A 22,164-nucleotide genomic window follows, 5' to 3' on the forward strand; every position below is an offset into this window, starting at 1 on the left:
CTGTAATTGTTTCCTAGTATTCATCTTCCATGTTTTTGGACATATGGTATTAACTTAGAATTCTTTAAGTAGGCTACTATGTAAATTAAATGGTACATGACTATTGTAGGCCTAATCATTCAGTGCCATGCAATACACAGCCAAAACAAATGCAAGGTTTTATCATATGATGCCATCCCTATGAAGCAACAGTGATTTTTATATTCGATTGCCTATGAACCTATAAACTACGCTGAAAACTAAATTCTTGATTTGGCCCTATATTGTAAAAAGCCTAAAGCCCCCATGAGCTGGCATTTTCATCAGGCCCCAAAAGCAACATGTATTATGAGATACATAATTATGAAATATATTATGGTAAAGATAGAACACAATATAATAGAATGCAATAATAATAGGCTATATTTTGTGTTGGTTACTGTGTTGTTGTGTTGCACATATATTTTTGCAACATTAAAGTTGCTTTATATAAAAAAACTACCATTAGGTGGGAGTAAAGCTGCATACTGACAGTTGAATGCATGACGCACTAGAGTTAGCGGAAGTGACGCAGTTTGTGTGGATGTGGGACTGTCTGTCATGGATGAAGTTGGTTCACCGGCGCGCCGTCGCGGTGGTCCGGCGGGGCTCTCCGCCGTGCAGTTCGACACCATAGAGGGTCTGACAGAGCTGGAGGATCTGGAGCGAGTGTATGCGCAGCTATGTGCCGAAGAGGTAAATATGTATTAGTGGAAACACAGTGTTCGTTAGTCCCTTTGAGCTTTATGACTAGGAAGGGTAGATAAAGGCTTGTCGGCTGTGTCAGTTAATTTATTATGAATAAAGAATTTAGTGTGTGCCTGAACAGCGTGTGGATGTTGACTGTACATTGGCATGGATTGAATATAAACAAACGCACCTCCCTGACAGGCGGAAGTGGAGGTGGAGTTGGGCTCTCTTATGGGGCAGCAGAGCAACATCGAAACAAAGATGCTCGCCCTGCAGAGGATGGGGTGAGTGTATGTGTTTTACACCTAACCTATGCTTTTGAACTGAAAGAATAGGATAGTGTGATGTTAAATTGTGTGTGTTTTCCCTCAGACCAAACTTGCAGCTGATCGAGGGAGATGCTGTGCAGCTTTCTGGCATGATCAACTTTACATGCAGCCTGGCAGAGAACGTCAGCAGCAAAGTCAGACAGCTGGACCTCACCAAGGTGGCCAACGTACACATTCTCATGATGATATGAACGTCTGTTTATTAGACAGCATCCACTCAAGCTTTGCACCTGGATTATGCGGTTCTGTTTCAGAAAAGGCTGTACCAAGCAATTCAGCGGGCAGATGATATTCTAGACCTGAAGTTCTGTACAGATGGTGTTCAGACTGCCCTGCGTAACCAGGACTATGAGCAGGCTGCCGCCCATATTCATCGCTATCTTTCTCTTGACCAGTCAGTGATTGAGCTCAGCAAGCAAGGTGGAGAGGGTGAGTACTTTTTGGGCTATTACAAGCAACTATTGCAATGAACAATCTGTTACACATAGTTATGCAAATTGTTAAATGTGATTTGTAGAAATATATGTAATGCACATATTGCTTAAACCGATATGCACAGATACTATGCTTATTTTATTATCTATCTGTATGCTATGCACTGTGCAGGCAGTGCAGTTGAAGCCAGCCTTGAATTGCTGCAGGAAGCAGAGCGCAATCTGAAGGTGCTGGTTACAACACGACTGGAGGAGGCGGTTGCCACGGGCGACTTGCCTCAAGTGGAGCGCTTTTTCAAGATCCTTCCTTTACTGGGACTCCATGAGCAGGGACTTGCACGCTTTGCTCAGTACCTTTGCAGTCAGGTAGGAGCATGTCTGAATGTCCAGCCAACATGACAAGTGAAATCCGTTGAGAACGCTTTGGTTCGGTTATTGGGGTTCTAGTATTAAGACTTGTGTCTTTTGCTCGCTTCTCTTTCAGTTGGCCAGTAAAGCAGAGGAGAACTTACTCCTGGCTGCTGGCTCTGATCTTGGTGAACGCAGAGCACCGGTTATCTTTGCTGACACCCTCACTCTGCTGCTTGAAGGTAAGAGCAGATGCATCGCTGTTAACTTGGCAATATTTATAATGTTTAAATGAATCAAGATCAACCAGCCTTTGTCTGTATCTTTTAGGTATCGCACGCATTGTTGAAACCCATCAGCCCATAGTGGAAACATACTATGGACCAGGCCGACTGCACACACTCCTTGCACACCTTCAGAAAGAGTGTGACAAACAGGCTCAGAAAATAGTGGACAAATTCATCCAACAGAGAGATTACAACAACAAGGTGTGTGTAGTGTGTCTATACCAGAAGTTTTTCATCTTTTAGATGCTACAAACCCCAAAATATGATCATTCTTGTGTGACGGACCCCCGTCCTAAAATTTAAAGGTATCTATTTTTTATTTAGTTACATTATTAGACTTTATATTTTTTCTACTCAGTAGGCTATTCATTTTTCTATTTCTATTCATTTAATTATTTATTTGAATCTTATTATTTGTTATGTTTTCATCCTTTTTTTAAACAGTTTTGCACTTTTTCATGGACCCCCTGTCACTCCGTTGCGGCCCCCTAGGGGACCCCAGTTTAAAAAACCCTGATCTATGCTATATGCTGTATCGCTGTATTGCTGTACTTGATGTTTGCATCTTGAATAAAGTGCATTTTTATATATATTTATACACACGTGTACTTTTTACATTTGTTTTGCAATAGTTTCAGGTTGTCCAGAGCAGCATGATGAGGGGCATGACTACAGAAAAGATTGAACCCAGGTGTGGTACATATAATTATTTATCATGAAGATTGTATGAGTATCTTGTGAATACAAGGTGTTTTATTTATTGTGTGTTTAATGTTTAATCTAGAGACTTGGATCCTGTGTTATGTGAGGTTACCTTAATGAACTCAAGAGCCGAGCTGTACTTTCGATTCTTGAGGCGGCGTATTGTTGCTGACTTTGAGGTTGCAGATGCAATGGCAGATGAAACTGTTATACAAGGTAACACCTAACTTTTCATGGGATGTGATATGACATTACTATATAAAAATAACTTCTACATAACTGCCATCAGATGTAGCCTAGCAGTTAGCACACATGCTACTGCTCATTCAGGCATCACAATACTTCTTGATCCTATTTCTCCCCATCATTGCCTGTTGAGAACAAAAAAAAATGTATACTTGTACTCAACATTTGCTTGTATTGTTAATACTTGTTTTGTTGTTTTCTAGAGCATCAGCAGAGTTTAGAACAGTTACTGAAAGATTGTCAGCTGAGCCGTGCTATGCAGGAGCTGATTGGCTATTACATTCCCATGGAGGAATATTACATGAGAGAGTCCGTCAACAAGGTGCGCCACATATACACTCAATAATTTCGTGCTGTCATGTGTGAATGTACATTATACCTGAATCAGAGATTAATGTCAGGCACATGCACACTCCTATGCAAATGTTTGGGGTCTGTAAGATTTTTTTAATGAATGAAATGAATTATTTTATTGAACAAGGAAGTATGAGCTGCACAATTCTGGATAAGTTGAACAAATCTGTTAAATGGTTGTGGGACCCCCTCGAAAACGAGATGGTACGTCTCAAGGGGTTTATCCTAATAATAAACAAATTTGAACAAAATGATTCAATGACAAATACATGTTTTAAAACATTCACTTGTCGCTACCTACTGGTGAAACGACGTAATTGATATAATCTTTATTTGAAGCACCGAGTTACTTTTAAAAGGTGATTTACTCTATTTTGATTGATTTCTTTGGCAGAATGAATGTCAAGTCACTTTTTATAGCGCTTTATACAATATGATATGATTTCTTCAAAGCCGCTTTACAGTGATCAACAGGAAAAAAAAAATTTCAATGATGCAAACAGAGTTCATTTCGCCTGTAAAGCAGCTCTAAAAAGAAAATCGTGTCATTGTTCTACTGAAGTCAGTTCAGTGTTGATTCAGTTCTAGTAATGTCATCGTCCAACTCACTTTAGTTCTCAGTTCTCATAGGATGATTGATATGACTTTATAGGCAGTTGTCATGGACACCGCTGAGGTGGGTCAGCTGAGCTCCAGCATGGTGGACGATGTGTTCTACATTGTGAAGAAATGTATCAGCAGAGCTCTCACCAGCAGCAGCTCTGACTGCGTGTGCGCTATGATCAATCATGCAACCAGCGTTCTGGAGACAGACTTCAGGTATTCGCACAACTTTGGAATTTAATTATTTCATTATTGTTACTGATGATGACTAACTGCATGTGAAGAATTATTGTTGTGGTTGTTGAAGATTTAGAAATTCACATCAGAGATGTGACTGCATTGTTATTGAATATCTAATCATCCGCTATACCTTTTGCATCTGTTTCCTTGTGCAGAGAGGTGTTAGTAAGTAAGCTGCGAGCTGGATATCCTGTCAGTGCTCTGCAGGACCTGCAGCGTGGGGTCAGCAGTGCCGTCAGTCTGATGCAGAGCAGTCTACAGCAGGGCAAGATAACAAACCTCACACAAACGCTTGGGATTGAGAGCCAAGAGCAGGCAAAGAGTGCCTACTTGGTCAGCAGCAAGTCTTTCTATCGCCAACTTTATTGTGTCACTTTTCCCACTTGTTTTTCTGTATTTCTCAATAAACTTATATTTTCATGTAGTGTTTAAGTATAATAATGCTTGTTTTTTTTCTCAGGTGACTCTCAATAATGTGGAGGTCTGCAGTGAGAATATCAGAACCCTGAAAAAGAATCTAGAGGTCAGTGTGATGCGACTTTCTTTCATCAAGGATTATTTTGTTTCTTCCAGCCAAACACCAGCAACTCACCTCATGCCATAAAAGAGACCAATAGGACATTTCTTCCATGTGTCATGTCACTTGATTCTTGTCTGGTCTTTTGTTTAGTTTGAGTTTCCTGTTACTGTTTTGTAGTTCTGCTCCAGTTTCCTGTTTCCCTCATTACTCCCTGATTATTTGCACCTGTGTGTATAGAAGCCCTGGTGTTTCCTGTGTTCATTGTCAGGTTTTGTTCATCCATAGTTGCATGTCACTCTCAGTTACATTCCTTGTGTTTGGATGTTTTCTTGTTACTTTATCATTAAATACCTTAATCTCCATTTAGATCCTGATCTCCTTCATCTTGCGTTACACCATGGAACACATAAAGAGAAATTTGGAAATCTTTACCATGCAATTAGAGTTAATGTGGATAGTCGCTTTCAAGCCCTATAAACATACCATAAAAGCAGTCCAAATAAACTCACTTTTTGTGTTGCATGGAAGAAAGAATGTCTCTCAAGGTTCGAACGGCATGAGGGAGAGTGAACTAATACTTGAAATTTTCAGAAATGTTTGGGGAAGCATTTCATCCAATGGTAGAATTTAACCAACTATGCACAATACCTTGCATGGTTTACTATTTTTGGAAATGAGACATGCCAGTCAAAAACACTTTACTGATTGCATCCCTAGAACATGATGTCAGACTACTCTTACTAGCTTGAGTTGTTGTAATCATGTGATAAAATGATATCCACTTAAATGCAAGAAAGAGTTCAATAACACTGGAAAAGTTTGAATCCTCTGGTCTTTCTGGCTTATTTCTCTTCCTGTCCATCTCAGAGTGATTGTGCCAAGTTGTTCAGTCAGGGCGCAGGCTCAGATCATGCGAAGGCTAAGATTGACAGCTGTCTATCTGATTTGGTCACCACCTCTAGCAAATTCAAGGACCTCCTCCAGGTCAGTGAGAATCTGTTTACACACTAGCGTTCACAACTATGGGTCGGTAAGATTTTTTAAATGTTTTTGAAAGATGTCTTTTATGCTCACCAAGGCTACATTTATTTGATCAAAAGTACAGTAATATTGTGAAATATTATTTCAATTAAATATAGCGGTTTTCTTTTTTAATATATTTTAAAATGTAGTTTATTCCTGTGATGGCATCATTACTCCAGTCTTCTGTATTACATGATCCTTCAGAAATCATTCTAATATGATGATTTGGTGCTCAAGAAACATTTCTTTATTATTATCAATGTTGAAAATAGTCATGCTGCTTAATATTTGATAATTTTTTTTTATTTATGAATTGAAAGGTACCTAAGGTATTATTTGAAATAAATATTTTGTAGCCTACCAATAAATATATAATTATAAATGTCTTTACTTTCACTTTTGATCAATTTAATGAATCCTTGCTGAATAAAAGTATTAATTTCTTTAAAAAAAAGATCTTACTACAAAATCTTGAATGTTTGTGCTGTTTTTCTTACCGGTTTGTGTATGTGCAGGAGGGGCTACAGGAGCTTAACAACACCTCTATTAGACCACAAGTAAAACCCTGGATCAGCAGCTTCTTGTCTGTCTCACACAATATTGAAGAGGTATGAGATGATAACATCACCAAATCTACCACTATTGGCAGAGAGGAAATAAAAATGTCTGCACTTAAGAATTGACCATTGCCATGTTTCCATCCACCTATTTTTATCCCAAAATGTGCATAAAATAGGTGCATAAAAAACATATAATAAACGTATTATCCAAGAATAATGCATGAGAAAACATGCACATAAACTACAATGGAAACGCATTTACCGAATAAATTCCTCAATGCGGTGCACATCAAAAAAGACGTGACTTTGCGCGATGGGAAGGCATAACTGGACCGGTCTCGATGCACAGCATCTGAAATGCTGTTTTGGTTGTTCTAAAATGCCTGAGCAAAATCTGTCATCAAACCTCCCAGAACTCTTACACGACTGCGTTCCCAAACAGTAGAGATCCACCTCTGAAAGCAAGATAACTTTATTTGTGTTTCATCTGCGTACCTACTGCAGCAACTTCCATTTTCCTTAGTTATATTTAGCGCCAGTTTATCAGGAAGTGACTTTTTTTTCCCGGCTCACTGGATGGAAACGGTGCTTTATTCGCAAATGTTTTATGTCATATTCCAATTTTGCACACAAGTTAAGTTCGCAACTTTGGATGGAAACATAGCTAATGATAGGATGGAAATCAGTTGTATTGCTTAATCTTATGCATTATTATAAATGTTATCTGAAGATTTACATGTTACTTTCTTTTGTTGTCTTTAGGAAGAGTTCAGTGAGTATGAAGCCAATGATCCTTGGGTTCAACAACTCATTGTCCAATTGGAGCAGCTCATGGCCGAGTTTAAGGTACATTTATTTTAATCCACTTTACACATGCGCGCACACACACACATCCATTCTAAAATGCCTCTCTGTAGGTGGGCCTGTCTCCAGTCATCTACGATACTCTAACTAGCCTGATGACCAGTCTCATAGCAATGGAGATGGAGAAGACAGTGTTCAAATGCACCTTCAGCAGGGTGAGATGTAAACACATGAGCATAACAGCTACATATTTGCTTAAAAACACAGACATCCTAACTGTCCTGTTGATTCTGGGTTGTAGCTTGGTGGATTACAGTTTGATAAGGAGCTGCGTGCTTTGGTTGCATACCTCTCCTCTGTCACCTCCTGGACCATCCGGGATAAGTTTGCACGACTCACACAGATGGCAACTATTCTCAACTTAGAGAGGGTATGTGGCTTTTTGACTGGCATTGAAAAATGTTAATCATTGAAATCTGGTCTATGACTAAGAGGACAGTATCATTATTTTGTGTCTTTCTTCTTGAGGTGTCTGAGATCCTGGATTATTGGGGACCCAACTCTGGGCCTTTGACGTGGCGTCTGACCCCTGCTGAAGTTCGGCAGGTCTTGGCTCTAAGGGTAGATTTCCGCAGCGAGGACATTAAAAGATTACGACTCTAACAAAAACACTTAATACGTGGTCTCATTCAGGGTAACCTGAATGAATGTATGTTATCTCTGAACATTTGTATACACACAAATTGTTTTTTTAAACACATGTAATAAATGTATTACCAACCAACATTGTGGATCAGATTGTTCTTCAGCTATTCTGAAGCTTACCTTATAATTGAAGGTCAATATCTTCCGTCCACAAATGTTTTGTTTTTTTCTAAATACTGGAAAGTTTGGTTAATTTGAGGAGGCTTTACTGAGCACAGTTAATTAACAAGAAAACAGTTTCCTTGAATAAATGTGATGGCACAAGGCTTCAAATAGAAAAGTAGTAGATCTTTTTTTAGTGTACAATATAGCAATATATCCATAACTCGTGTGGTACAGAATCTTAGAAACTTTTTTTTGTTGCATAAATGTCATACCATAAAAAAAGAGTCCCACAAGTTATAGTTCAAAAGCAGTTTACTTCAAACCATTCATATTTTCTAACTGCATTAACCTGCATGTAAAGAATCAGTTCACCTGGACCAGAAGCTCTGACCTGATGCACTCTGATATTAAAAAACAAACATAAACAAATGATAAGCAGTTGTTTGTTTACACACATATATGAAGCAGTCTCTGTGTGCATGTAACATGATGTGTGACAGTAGGCAGATCTTGAATCTCCTTCCTTCAACACACAAACAACACAATCGTGTATCATTAAATATAAAATGAGAAGGACCAGTCTGCTGAACTCATCTCAGTCCCCGTGTAGCGCTGTGCCTGACAGCTCGTGCAAACAGGTTGAACTCATGTATCTGCGCTCTAACACACACAGCCTATCTACCATTTCTGAGTCCTGGAGGAAGCTTAAATGAGAACTACGATGAAACTTAATTGTCGTCGCCTTGTCTTACAGAAGCACAGACCGTCCTATGCGTCTTTAGTCCGTCGTTTCTTTACGTCGTTTGTCAGAGTTTTCTCTTGATGATGGTGTTGGCGGAGATCAGGCGGTCCCGCTCGCGCAGCTCCTCCTGCAGTCGTGCCTCGTTGACCCGCAGCTGTCGGATGGTGTTCTTCATCTCCTTCATTTTGATCTCCATCAGCGCGATTATGTCCCGCTGCTCGTTCAGCTTCCGAAGCAGTTCCGCAGACGTTGTGCCGGTGGTGAGCGAGTACGAGTGATCCGCCCCGCACAGCGCGAGATCGGCCACGGGGCACTGCGTGCTGTCCCCGGATAAATCTGAGCCCGAGACCACCGCTGTAAGGCAGGAACCGTCCCCCGAAACGGTGAGGTCCACGGGCGCGATGTACTGGCCGTTCTGACCTATCTGCACCACGGTGGTGTTTTCGGTGTCCCCCTCTTCCTCCACTGGTGCTGACTCGTTAGCCGTGGAAACGACCGAGCTGATGATGGGCACGACCGCGGACACCTTCCTGCTCCTTCCCCGTCTGCTCTTCCTCTCGTTCACCCCGCGCAAAGGGAAAAGGGTCGGGACGCGAATGGTGTAGGTTTTCCTGCCGCCGGGGAAGTGGACGCTGCAGACCCGGTGGCCGGTGGTGGGCTGGAAAGTGCTGAAACAGCCGCTCACCCCGGCCCGCGAAATGTTCTTCAGCCATATCTCTCGCTGAGTGGGATCCTTCGGAAAGGTGTAGAATCGCAGATCGCGGTCCCGGTGTGAGTTATTGTAGCATCCGGGCACGCAGCAAGTAAAGCCGGGCATGATTTTGTAGAAGATGCACCAGTAACACTGCAGTCCCTTAGAAGTTTCCCTAATTTTGTTTTGTTTGGTTCCTTCGTGTGCTGTTATCCAGACCAGCGGCCTACAAGCGGAACTACACGTCCCACAATACTTACGACTTCCTGTTTTGGTTTCAAACGCTAGTCGATAGATTTGCGTCTGCGCAAATATACGCCAGTTTGGTTTAATAATTCAAAACCAGGAGTGTTTTAACAGTGTTTTAACGACTATAACTTGCACCATCTTTATCAAAACGAGACCGTTTTGAAATTATATTTATACGCTACAAATGGAGATTTATTAAACCCATGCAAAGTACAAAGTGCATTGTAGCACTAATTGAAAACTTTTTAATTTGTGTATCAATTTATTAATAATTATGCCATCCCCCAACATTTTAATTGGAAATGGTACCATTTATAGCGAGCGAATTTGAAACATTTTAATTCAAAACATAACAAATAAAACAAACATAAAAATGCATACATTTAAATAAGAGCATCATCATGACAAACTATAAAGTGTAACCATTATATCACTGGCCAGTTTAAGGTAATAAAGAGACTGTCTCGTCTTATTAAATGGAATTACAGAGTCTTCAAAACAAACAAGTAGACCATAAATATTGAATTAAAACAAACTATAAAAGTAGGCCTATTTTATTTCAAAGAATGTGTTATTGTCAGGGAAATTGCTTTTTAATGTATGAAATATAGCCATCATATCAGTAGCAGGATGATCGATTGAGAATAGATACAAAAAGATATGATACATATCCTATATGTTAGCACTTCAAAATGACAACCACTATAGCCTAATATTTCTAATCTATGCTTGTTACATCATATAAATCCAAAAGTCCAAAGCATCTACTCAAAGGTCAATCTAGAGTGCTTATCTTCATGATAAACCCCAAACATTGTGTAAATTTGCTTTTGTACCTAAAATAAAGAGATAAAGAGAGATTAATACAAATTTTCTTTTTCAACAAATGGTCATATAAACTAGTTTGTTTAAAAAAACGCAGAGGTGAACAAAGTATACAACTTCCTTACTTGAGTGAAAGTACAGATACTGGTCAAATATTCTCATTACAAGTAAAAGTTGTAAAGACCGATTTTTACTTATGTAAAAAAGTACTTGTTTTTAAAAGTACTTCAAAAGTAAAAAGTAAATGTCAATGCATTGTTTTATTATTGTTGCATTGTTGTATGTAATACTTACAGTACCTTATGCCTCTGAATCTATTCATGTCTACCCTCATATCAATATCAAATTTATTTCTAGAACACAGTTCCAGTAGTGGGATTGAATGTGAGATTGAATAAGTGCACTCAATAACGTCCACAATGGTTTCAGACACCCAAATGGCTGTTCCCTCAAATAGTGCCCTATTTAAAGTGTTTTAGCATGAATATGTTAGCCTTACTGTTATAAGCTAATGTGCTCCAAAATAATGACAAAATTCGCATTTAGAAGACCAGACCCAACGTTGAAAATGAAAATCAGGTTGATGTCAGAATCCAACTCCAGATTGGCATTAATCTCCAGCGTTGGACAGACGTTGTATTATGGTTTGAAAATGAAAATCGGGTTGACGTCAGAAACCAACATCAGTCAGGCTCTGACGTCAACCCGACTTTAATTTCCAACCAAAATACAACCTCTACAACCAAAATCCTGACTGATGTTACTACTTTCTACTCAAGGACCTTTAACAGAATTGTAGTGGAGTAAAAAGTATGAAATTTGTCTTTCAAATGTAGTGAAGTTAAAGTAAAAAGTTTATAGTAAAAAGAAAAAAATAATACTCAAGTAAAGTACAGATTCTCAAAAAGTGTACTTATGTACAGTACTCAAGTAAATGTACTTTGTTATTGTCCACCTCTGGAAATACTAAATACAGTTTAAAACCTAATTTGTGTAATATTCTAGAAAAGGTACAAATAATAAATCACAATTTTAAGGAATGTAACATAACAAGGTGAAATCATGTGGTAACATGTTGCATGTTTTTAATATTTTTAGTACATTCACTTTAATCTCAATTCAATTAGATTATGTCAAAATGACGTATTGTTTTCAGTAGATGCGGTCGAGAAGGTCGAGGGTTCTTGGGTATTTTTAATAAACGAGTTATATAATTGCTTATTAAACAATCTAATTAAGTTTTACAACAAATACATGCATTGTGGATGGATTGTGTCAAACTGTTTCAGTTTGATATGATATGATATGGGCGTGGCAGAAAAAAACACACACGACAGTTTCACGCATGCGCACATCATCGAACATCTTGCTTCGGCGAAAGATCAGCCCACGGCACACAGCAATGAGCAGCGGTAAGATCAGCAGCAGCGCTGCAGACTTACACATGAAGCAATGTACTGTGATTTTAAGACGGACGAAGAATGCCCCGTACGTTGAGAGGGTGGGAGGTGTGACGGGTTTGTCCTGTTTTTCCTCTTGCGGTTGAGATAACATGAGAACTCCGAGCCCTGAGCAGTGTTGATCAGAAAGAGAGGGAGGTGTCCATCTCCACCATCCTCTAGCCATCATCATCATCATCATCATCATCATCATTCTCCACAGCACCGCCATCGCATCCCAGGGCTTTGTGTTGCGGTAAGTATGGAACTAAAACCCGAAGCGCGGAACTGGCACGAGCTCAAAACTCTGCGAGGAAGAATGTGTGTAACGTATTTGTGACTGCAGGGCTGGACTGGCTCGGCTAAGCTACAACGTTATGTATCCGCAGTGTAATAGGCATGTTTTTGTTGGAAAGTGTCAAGTTTGTTGGTTTTTATTGTTCTTATTTTAAATATATAATATAACACATCTAATGTCTTTAAGAGCTAAACTTTTAAACTCAACAAAGAACACTATCCGCCCGTCATCCGGGGATTATCGCGTGGAAGTGATGCTAATTTTAGTGTGTGCCTCTAAAATGGATCACAAAATTGATATGGTTTACATTTCTTTATTAAAAACATCGTAATTTGTCAAATTCACCCTTTCCATGTTCTTTAAGGATATTCTTGGTGGTCGTACCGTTTGGCTCACCTAAACACTTTCTCGATACTTAAAAATAGCCTATGTGTTTGCCAATAAAGATTTTAATTTAGCCCAACCAGGAACTACCTTGTGTTTAGTCCAGAGTGGAAAAACAAGTATGCTTTCTCATTTGCCTTTGCTGGGCAGGTGCACAGCCATTGGGATGTAAATTAAATTACAAGCCAGCTGGTAGATCAGCAACGCTTGTATCTGAAGGCTGTCACCCGAGCCACTGATAACAGTGGGTTCTTACAGCTCCTTATCTCTATTGTCTATTGATCGTGATACCCTGAAGTGGCCCTGAGGTTAATTTTAACTTGCTGCTCCATGCACTGTCTGGAGATAATTTTTCATCCCTGTGCAAATGTCAGTCAGTGAACTTTGATGTTTCTCTCTTTTTTCACAGGACGTGCATTTGTGTTGCAAGAGATTTACAGTCGCATTGTGGAATGAGAAACCAACTGGCGCGTAAGTGTCTTCTGTTAGAATAATGTTGCCAGGCGTGGGTGTGTTTGGAACAGGGCAGACAGTACGTGCCCTGGTGCCGTTGCTCCAAAAGGAAGGCTTCCCCGTTCAGGCCGTCTGGGGCCGTACACAAGAGGAAGCGGAGTCACTAGCCAGCGAGTTGGACATTCCCTTTTCCACCAGCCAAACAGATGATGTGCTGCTACATCCGGAGGTCCACCTTGTCTGCATATTGACACCTCCTCCCCACACTCGGCAGATTGCGGTAAAAGCTCTAGGTGAGACTTACGCTCCTTGGCTTCTTATCTTGATTGTCCGTGTTGTCTCAGGGGATTGGGTTGGGTTCCTTCCTGGACTCAACTAGAGTGTTTACTGTGCTACTATTTACTTAACATCTTGGCACAAGCCAAATTGGGCTTTTTTTGCCCTGCAGGCTGATCAAATGTCACATACTCCGATCACAGTGAACCCCTCAGCACAGTTAAGATTATGTTGATAAAGCTCTTGCTTCAAGCAGAAACTTGTTAGGCTTAGAAAATATTCCGTTTTTTTTTACCCAATTTTGTTCTCTGTTGTCTCATTCTCTATAGGTATAGGTAAAAATGTGATCAGTGAGCAGGCAGCTACACTGACAGATGCCTGTAAGATGGTGACAGCGGCAAGATATTACCCACAGCTTATGAGTATCATGGGAAATTCTTTGCGCTTCTTGCCTGCATTTGTCCAGATGAAACGCCTGCTAGGAGAGGGGTATTGTGGGACCTTGCAGGTATTGGAATTTCACCCCCAAACCCCCCCCCCCCCCCCCCCACCTCCCTTCTTTTTTTTAAGAAATGAATAATTTGATTTATATGACACAATTTCTATAATGATATTAAGAAAATGACTGACATTTATAAAGTTAAGATTTCTATTTCCAATAAATGCTATTCCCTTGATATTTCTACTCATAGAATCCTGAAAAAAATTGTGTTTCTACAAAAAAGTTAAGCAGCACAACTATTTTCAACATTGATAATAGTAAGAAATGATTCTTAATTACCAAATCAGCATATTAGAATGATTTCTGCTGGACCATGTGATACTGAAGACTGGAGTAAAATACATTAAAGCACAAAACATAATTTTAAATGGTTTTAATACAGTTATTTTAAGTTGTAATATTTCATAATATTACTGTTTTACTGTATTTTTTTGATCAAATAAATGCAGCCTTAGTGAGCATAAAGCATAAGAGACTTTTTCCAAAAAGAAAAAAGAAAAACATTTCATGTTTTTTTGAAAGAAACTTCTTCATGTGTTACATTATGACTTAACTTGGTCAAAATAATAAACTCATTGACATCGCTTTTTTTCTCTCTCTTTTTCAAGGTATGTGAAGCACGAGTTTATGGAGGCTCACTGCTCAGCCAATCATATGGCTGGGCGTGGGAGGAGCTTATGGGGGGAGGTGGCCTGCATACAGTGGGCTCCTGCATCATTGACCTCCTGAGCCACCTCACGGGACGTCGGGCTTTGCGAGTGCATGGAATGCTCCGGACTTTTGTACGTCAAGGTGGCCCAGCGGGAGGGATTCGTTCCGTCACCGCAGATGACTATGCTTGCTTTCAGCTGCTGATGAGCGGAGGTGTGGTCTGCAGCGTTACATTAAACTTCAATCTACCTGGCACAGATGTGCATGAGATCATGCTTGTGGGGTCATCAGGACGACTCATTGCTCGAGGAACAGAGCTGTATGGCCAACGGACCAGCATGCAAGTAGAGGAGCTTCTTATGACTGATGGTGGAGAAGGTGTAGGGCCATCTGTCAGGGGACTGAATGGCATGGTAACTCAGCTCAGACTCTCTTTTCAGGCACAAGAGGACAGGCGCTCTTGGGTGCGGCATCCTGTTTCCATGGCAGCCTCCTTTGAGGATGGGCTGTATGTACAGACAGTTGTGGATGCCATCAAACGATCAAATCGCACTGGAGAGTGGGAGTCAGTGGAGGTCAAGATTCAGGATGTTGACCCAAACCACAACCACAGGACCCTGCCGAACTAACACTACACACACTGTTACATTCTATATCTCAAGACTAACCCTATTAATATCAGTCACCTTCTTTTACAATCAAATAACCATGCTTTCATTTTAAACAAAGTACCAGAGACTGAATACATAATTTATCTGAGTTAATGTGTACTTACTGCAAGTTTTAAGTTATCAGGGGAATTGGGTCGCAAAACACTGGAGATGCGTCACTGGATAGGAATTGTGGTTTCAGGGTTGTTTTGTTGCCTATTTCTTGTAACAAAAAAAGATGTGCAAAGCTTATCTGTGAAACTTTGTGCTTATTTTTATGTTATCAGTTTAAATTTGAGTCACAGGATAGAAGTGTGAGCCCCTCAAGTTTTTATATTTTATATGAGTAGTGAATATAAGCTTGTGCTCTGCTGAGGATTTTTTCTGTATATGTGCACACGAGAGAGCTTTTATGGCACTGATGAACTTACAATGCTGGACACTAGATATCATTTTCTGTAATAAACCTGTTGTGACTTACAGCCTGATGCCCAATGCATTGGACATGTTAATGGTTTTACTAAGCTGCACATAGTTTCTTGAATTATATTTTTTATTGCTGAATTTGTGTCTGCACTGTTTAAGAGTGAGTGATGGGTTGATGTTTGGATGGTGTTTTTATTCATTGTTATAAGTTTAATAATAAACATTTACTTAATTTAATTACATATTTTTACTTCTGGGATTTACACAAATGCCTGTTGAAAAACAACAAATATTTACCTTTTATTTTGTTATTTTTAAACGTGGATATAACACGAATGCTTATTGGCATTGTAGAGGGGGCTCGTGTCTGGATGGTAACCCTCGTCTGAACTTCTCGCGAGATTTGCATACTTGATCCTTTGTGAATCCTGCACCAATGATAATAAACCGAAAAAAAAAAGAAACTGTAAAATGTAAATAATCGTAAAAGCGGAGGATTCTGAAGATATGAGAAGCTTTGTCCGTTGCTTATTTAGATTTAGGGACTTCAAGATTAAATAAATGTTAAAATAAAAGTAAAAAATTATTTTTTTTACACCAACAAGGTGTTTTATTTATAAAAGATCCGTATTTATTAATGTGTTGTTCTCTCTCTGTTAATCATAAACAGTCTTGACTTAAAATTGACATTAAATTAAAACGTTTGAAAACAGACATACAGTTTAACATTGCGGATCAAAGGGACATACAATAACTAGCCAATTATTTTGTCTTACTATATATTCCATAGCATCATAAAACATGAGTACATTTTTTTAACATCAAGTATTATAAATACGAACATTAAGGATAACATTCACAACAAACACATTAAGGGAAAATATATTCACATATTGTTTTTACTCTTGAATCATTTTGCTCAGTGACCAAAGCATCAGCAACAGAGCGCATGCGCGAGAATTTCACGGAGAGAAGGTTACCATCTAAAATAAGGCAATCAGTCAGTATTCAAAGTCGACTCGTTCGAAAATGGCGGCACGAAAGCGAAGTATAGTCTGGTCATTTTTCCAAGCGGAGGATGAAAGAAGAGTATTGTGTCTTCTCTGTATGAAGACGGTTTTGTATTTTGGTCACACAACAAACATGCTTCGCCATTTACGAACGAAACACCCGTCAGATTTTTCCTCGTTGGACAAAAGGAAGCCCGCGACAGATGCGGTATCCAAACGCAACGACACTGGTTGCGTGGAAGGTATGAAAGGATAAATTATTGTCTTGTAGTGTTTACCATTATGCACACTGTCATGGTGTAACGTTACTGTGATATGTCTATGATACAGCTGGCTGGTTATGGAACTTAGAATCGACACCTCATATATTTTCTTTGGTTTGTGATGTTTTCCCTTCCATTTTGGCCTAACGTTACTTTGCACGTGCTTGTATCTTACCACATGTGAGTCCAGGAGCTCATTTAAAGGCGCTTTATCGTTCAAAACTGTGCTCGTTGAGATTGTGTGATTCGGTATCGACTCTTCAGTAAGAACGGCTTCGTTTTACAGAGTCTTGTGTCAACGTGATGAGAGTATCGCTTAGGCCATGGTTTTGGGTGGATGTCGCAACGACGCCATGTTGTTTTTTTCAAACAATTGTCTATTATGTCGCTCAATGATAGAGAGCTAATTTAGCACATTTTATATGATCTCAAACGAATTTCCCCGACGGGAATCGATTCGATTCGACTCGTTCAGTCAAACGAATGAATCTTTTGAATCGTGTCGCTGATTTGGATCGGCAATAAACGGTGCTTTGACTGAGAGAGCCACCCCGCCCCCTCCCGTCCAGAATAAACGGGACAGAAAACCTTCAACGAGAACGGCCCCATTTTGTGCGAAGTATAAAGTCGTATTATACACGAATTATCAGTGATTAATAAATTATACATAGTCATTTTCTAACATCTAATTTTTATTGAGCAGTATTTGATCCGAAATTGTCACGTGATGTACCATCTGTCACATCCCCGGATGGGCGCGATTTTTTATTTTATTTTTTAAATTCTAAAACTGGTCATTGGCTAAAGCCAAGATTATTTGTTTCTATAAAATTTTGAATGTACAAAAATGGATAGTAATGGATAGGAAATGTTTTGATGTACAATACCTGTTCATGTCTGTGATCACCCCAGGTGACACCCCAGGTGAATAGGGTAAAACATTGAACATTGGATAAAGCCAGGTTAAAAATCAGTTTATTATTATTAGGTTTTTATAGAGGGGATTTTGGATATCTCTTTTTATCACTCGAAAATACTGTCAACAGTCAGAAAAAAACAAAATTTTCACAAATTCTTAGGGAAAAAATGTTGTATATTATCAGGCAAATTATATATGAACAAACCCCTCTGTAAAAACCTTCAGAATATAGATAGGAATAAAACTGTAAAGTTTGGTGTAAAGTGCTACTGAAATGGAGATTTCGGACTCAAATTAGATTTTTTTGAGAAAGCGGCCTTTAAAAATATGTACTGTAATTGAAATCTACAGACACAAATAGATTAAGTGCTATAAAATATACTTAAAAGTGTATGTTTGCTGTTTTCTTTCCACTAGTCTGAAAAACACTTTATGAAAAGCTAAAAATCTCAAAATTGACAGATGCATGAAAAAAAAACAGGCTAGAAATGATATAAGGCCGTATAGTTGCAACAGTGCACGTCCTTTTAAAAAGTAAAATCAGTCAAAAAGACAGACTGTGTAGGCTACTTTACAGCTATAATGAGAGAAAGAACTACAGTCTCATAAAGCATCTTTAATGATCTAATCCAATTTACAACTACTGGAGATAAGATCATATTTTTCTTAAAATATGCATACAAATATTTTTAGTTTCAACTAATTCTATGTTGGGTTGCACGGGGGCTCAGTGGGTACTGGGTAGCACTGTCGTCTCACAACAAGGACTGTTCAAGGCCTTTGTGTGTGGAGTTTGGATGTTCTCCCTGTGTCTACTGGGGTTTTCTACGAATTCTCCCGTTTCACCCTCAATCCCAAGACATACCGCAAAATCAATTCAAGACACTAAATTGTCCGTAGGTGTGAATGTGAGCGACGATTTCAAGCCCAAAATCTCTAAAAGACCCGCCCAAATCATACACTGCCAAAAGAATATGATAGAATTCTATTGTCATGACAACCAAGGTGTATAAGTACAATTTACCTCCTAAAAACTAAATAATTATGTCAGGAGAACAATACAACAGGAAAATGTATTGAAATGAGGCAAATACTGTAAAAGAAAATTAGCAGATGACATTTTTTCTAACCAAACAGGTTGAAACTATTAAAGCATGTCAAATATTTGCAAACGGCAGTTAAGATGTTACCCAAGATGCTGGGTTAGTCCCTGTGACCTTAATAAAGATAAAGTGGTTTGGATAATTCATGGGAGTGGTGCTAAAGTGTTCTTTTGGTGCGATTTGCTTGTTGGATTCCCTGACTGGAGCTTTCTCAGCAGAATTATGAATAATGTAGTTTTTTCGCCGGGAATTCAGCTGTTGAACACTATTTGAAAAATTAAAAAGTTGATATAATGTGGACTGATAGCTTCAGCAAAAGTACACTCCATAGATTAACCACTTCTTAGCTCAGAGTAGGTCTGTCTTTGTTTGAAGGTTTTTAAATTATCATTAAAAATCAATTCCCTCATGGAAAAAAATTGAATGGGATTTTTACTTTTGGAACCTGACTTTTGCATTTTAGTTAATTGTTACTTTTGTTTTCGGTTTTGTCATCATCTAGCTGCAGGTGTACAAAGTTCAGTCAATTTGAATTAAGTGATGGGGCATTTTAAATAACCAATGCAACTTCTTTTTTCTTCCTTTTTTTTTTCTGTGCCAAGTTACAGTGTTAATGGACGAGCAGCAGGTAGAGGTGGAGTCTGTGGGAGAAGATGGCGAAATGGATGGTGCCATCAAAGGGATCCTTCGTGCTGCAGCAGGAGAGGGGACAGCTGAAGCAGAGGTGGCTGATGAGGAAGGCGAGGGGCCTGTTGATGAAGGGGATGGGAAAGAAATACAAGAGGATGAGACCCCAGGTAATACTCGCAAGTGGAGCTCCGTGTGGGTGCACTATCGAAAGCTTGGCCAGGAGCCACGAGCCCTGTGCTTGCTCTGCATGGAGAAGATCCAGCACCGAAGTAGCACAAGTAACCTTATCAGGCATCTACAGCATAAGCATCCCAATGAGTTTGCACAACTTGAGGATCACCCACAAAAGCGGCCTAGCAAGCGTAAATCAGAAGATCCGAGCCGACTTGCTTCCTCTCCCACATTAGCGGGCGGGACTCCGACCAGATCACACATTGTGCCACCTAAGCGTGATGTCCGTTTACCCTGCAGTACCAGCCTAGACAGATACTCGGGTATAGTTTGCATTTAACTCTTCTCATCAATATGCATATTTACATTTTGTGTGAAAAGGATGTTGTTATTATAGTTAACTAGAACTAAAACCATAAAAAACACTAACTTAACTGATGTTAACTGAAATAAATTAAGATATACAAACACCTTAAACTTATACAAATAAAATATCTCTTTCATTTTGTGTATCTTAATATTCTATAGTATATAAAATAAAATGACAAAAACACACCACACACATATATGTAGCCTATGTATATATATATCAACTGAAGTGTGCAGCTCCGTTGTTTTAAAGTCTGACAATGTTAAAAGTGTTAATTGTCTGATAGAATAATTCAGATATTGAAGTGTAGCAATAAATAATAATAATAATAATAATACCAGACTTTTTTGAGGCAAGAAAATGGTAATTATTCTATGCTGTTTATATAGCAGAATATATGATGGTCAAGTCACCTTTATTTATGTAGCACTTGTTACCATACAGATTTGTTTGTTTCAAAGCAGCTTTATGCTAGCACATGGATTCAAACCTTCTGACATGCAAAGTAAAGCATTCGTGTGAAAGTGGAGCTTTAGCCTAATTTTTATCGATCATTCATGCGTTTCTCTTAAAACAGGCACGGGGATTCATGAGATATTGCGCTGCGGATAAATCAGCATGATCGAAAACTTGCGTGGTCATATTTTTCCTTAAAAGAGCTAGTCAATAATGTTAATAAAGGGAGGAATTTGATTACACGATTTCAGATAGCCCATCGGGCAGGCCGGTTGCGCATTTTGGTAGTCCGACTGGAAAACACAATAGCCCGGGAAGTCGGGCTAGTGATTTTGCGAGCTCTGGTTTGTGTGTGTGTTTTAAGTTTAATATAAGTTTTAATATCACAATTGAAATGTTTTCCTCTTAGGAGCTAAGTGGTCTGAGGGTGTGCGTATATTGGAAAGAGAGCGGGAGCTGACAGAGGCGTTGAGGCGTGTCCAGCAGGAAGAGGGGCGGAGCATACAGCTGCAGAAAGAGTTACTGCAACAGTTCCGTGAAATGGATGCTGAGCGCCGAGTGCTTCAAAATCAGAAATGTGAACAAGAGCAGGAACATGCAAGGTTGCGGAAGGAAAGAGAAGACCTCCAGAAGGAGAAGAATGAACTCCAGGGGGAAAAAGAGGAGATGCAGAAGGAGAGAGAGGAGTTTCTGAAAGAGAAAGAGGAGCTAGAGAAACAGAAACAAGAACTGGACTCCTGGAAAAATGCTCATGCACAGGGACAGACCTCTGGATTTTACAATTGTTGATATACTTCAGTATGTCTGTTTCACAAGGAAACAATGATTTCCTTTTTATGGAAATAGTTATTTCTTTACCCTTTTTATTTTTTACAAGATTGCTTTGGATTTGGGGAGTGGGGGAAATGCCAGGGATGTTGTATTTTCTTTAGCTAAATGAAAGTTTACCTTAACCTTCCAGGATTTCAAACACGTACATGCATGCATGCAAATTATAGATTTCCTGCCATTAAAATAGAGATTAATAACGAGATGGCCTTTCATGTCAGATAACTAGAAAATCAGTTTGCATTAGATCTACTCACATGCTGTATATATTCATGTATATATGAGTGTTAACACAAAAAAAAGTTCATGTTCGCTCCGAAATCGACCAGTGTGTGAATGTATTCAAATGTGTTTTTGTACATTTATGCACTGGGAATAAAAAAAAGCTATCAGCAAATTTCCTTCCTCAGTCATTTGGGCCATGTTTTTGTTATTCCTACCCTGGAGTTGATAATATATGCCTCCTATGTCACGGTTTTATTGTATAACTTGAGAGCAGAGTTTTGCTTAATGTGAAGGCTGACAAGATGGTACTGCATTAATATTTATTGTGAAGAGAAGTTCAAAATAATTTGTTTTTAGACATATTTGCATACTGTTGTCACTTTAACCCTGTTTTGTACATATTACATATTTTTGAGAGAAAAACGTGGACCTCAAAAACTTGTTCATATTTACTTCTCAAAGCTTTCAAAAACATCTCAGTTTGCTTATATGGCAACAAAAGATTAGTGTTAAAGACCGTTTTAGGTAAGAAAGGTCGAGGTCGGGAGAGGGAAAAAAGTGGGTTTAAGGGATAGTTCACCCAAAAATTACTCGCCTTCATGGTTTTTTTCTCTCTCTGTGAAACAAAAGGAATT

At 39.0% G+C, this 22,164-nt stretch overlaps 4 protein-coding genes across 6 annotated transcripts; 3 read left to right on the plus strand and 1 right to left on the minus strand.

The window, feature by feature from the left end:
* The first annotated feature begins 523 nt into the window (after positions 1–523).
* cog4 (component of oligomeric golgi complex 4) lies at positions 524–8,175 on the plus strand. The gene is made up of 19 exons (XM_079866443.1): positions 524–714; positions 910–992; positions 1,081–1,195; positions 1,292–1,466; positions 1,644–1,837; positions 1,956–2,061; positions 2,150–2,307; positions 2,739–2,797; positions 2,891–3,024; positions 3,258–3,376; positions 4,061–4,227; positions 4,407–4,584; positions 4,712–4,774; positions 5,639–5,755; positions 6,310–6,402; positions 7,117–7,200; positions 7,272–7,373; positions 7,460–7,588; positions 7,687–8,175. The coding sequence occupies exons 1-19, from the start codon at positions 580–582 to the stop codon at positions 7,819–7,821; spliced, it is 2,346 nt and encodes a 781-aa protein (XP_079722569.1). The 5' UTR covers positions 524–579; the 3' UTR covers positions 7,822–8,175.
* A 180-nt stretch (positions 8,176–8,355) lies between these two features.
* Positions 8,356–10,517, minus strand: thap11 (THAP domain containing 11). Its single transcript, XM_079866447.1, has one exon. The coding sequence runs from the start codon at positions 9,525–9,527 to the stop codon at positions 8,775–8,777; it is 753 nt and encodes a 250-aa protein (XP_079722573.1). The 5' UTR covers positions 9,528–10,517; the 3' UTR covers positions 8,356–8,774.
* On the plus strand, positions 10,505–16,004 carry gfod2 (glucose-fructose oxidoreductase domain containing 2). 3 transcript variants are annotated; one of them, XM_079866445.1, is made up of 5 exons: positions 11,734–12,170; positions 13,006–13,342; positions 13,655–13,833; positions 14,436–14,818; positions 14,919–15,998. In XM_079866445.1, exons 2-5 carry the CDS (start codon positions 13,090–13,092, stop codon positions 15,199–15,201), a joined length of 1,098 nt encoding a protein of 365 aa, XP_079722571.1. In that variant the 5' UTR covers positions 11,734–12,170; positions 13,006–13,089; the 3' UTR covers positions 15,202–15,998. The 3 variants fall into 3 exon arrangements, with proteins under 3 accessions (XP_079722570.1, XP_079722571.1, XP_079722572.1); XM_079866446.1 differs by having other exon boundaries at positions 11,844–12,170; positions 14,436–14,822; XM_079866444.1 differs by having other exon boundaries at positions 10,505–12,170; positions 14,436–16,004.
* Positions 16,005–16,491: 487 nt separating this feature from the next.
* Positions 16,492–21,941, plus strand: LOC307156149 (uncharacterized protein). The gene is given in 4 exon segments (XM_079867369.1): positions 16,492–16,549; positions 16,552–16,806; positions 19,452–19,973; positions 20,886–21,941. Coding segments are annotated over 4 exon segments (1,203 nt in total). The 5' UTR covers positions 16,492–16,503; the 3' UTR covers positions 21,266–21,941.
* Positions 21,942–22,164: the final 223 nt, after the last annotated feature.

This window comes from Squalius cephalus (genome assembly GCF_949319135.1).
Source record: "Squalius cephalus genome assembly, chromosome: 3".
NCBI lineage: Eukaryota > Metazoa > Chordata > Actinopteri > Cypriniformes > Leuciscidae > Squalius > Squalius cephalus.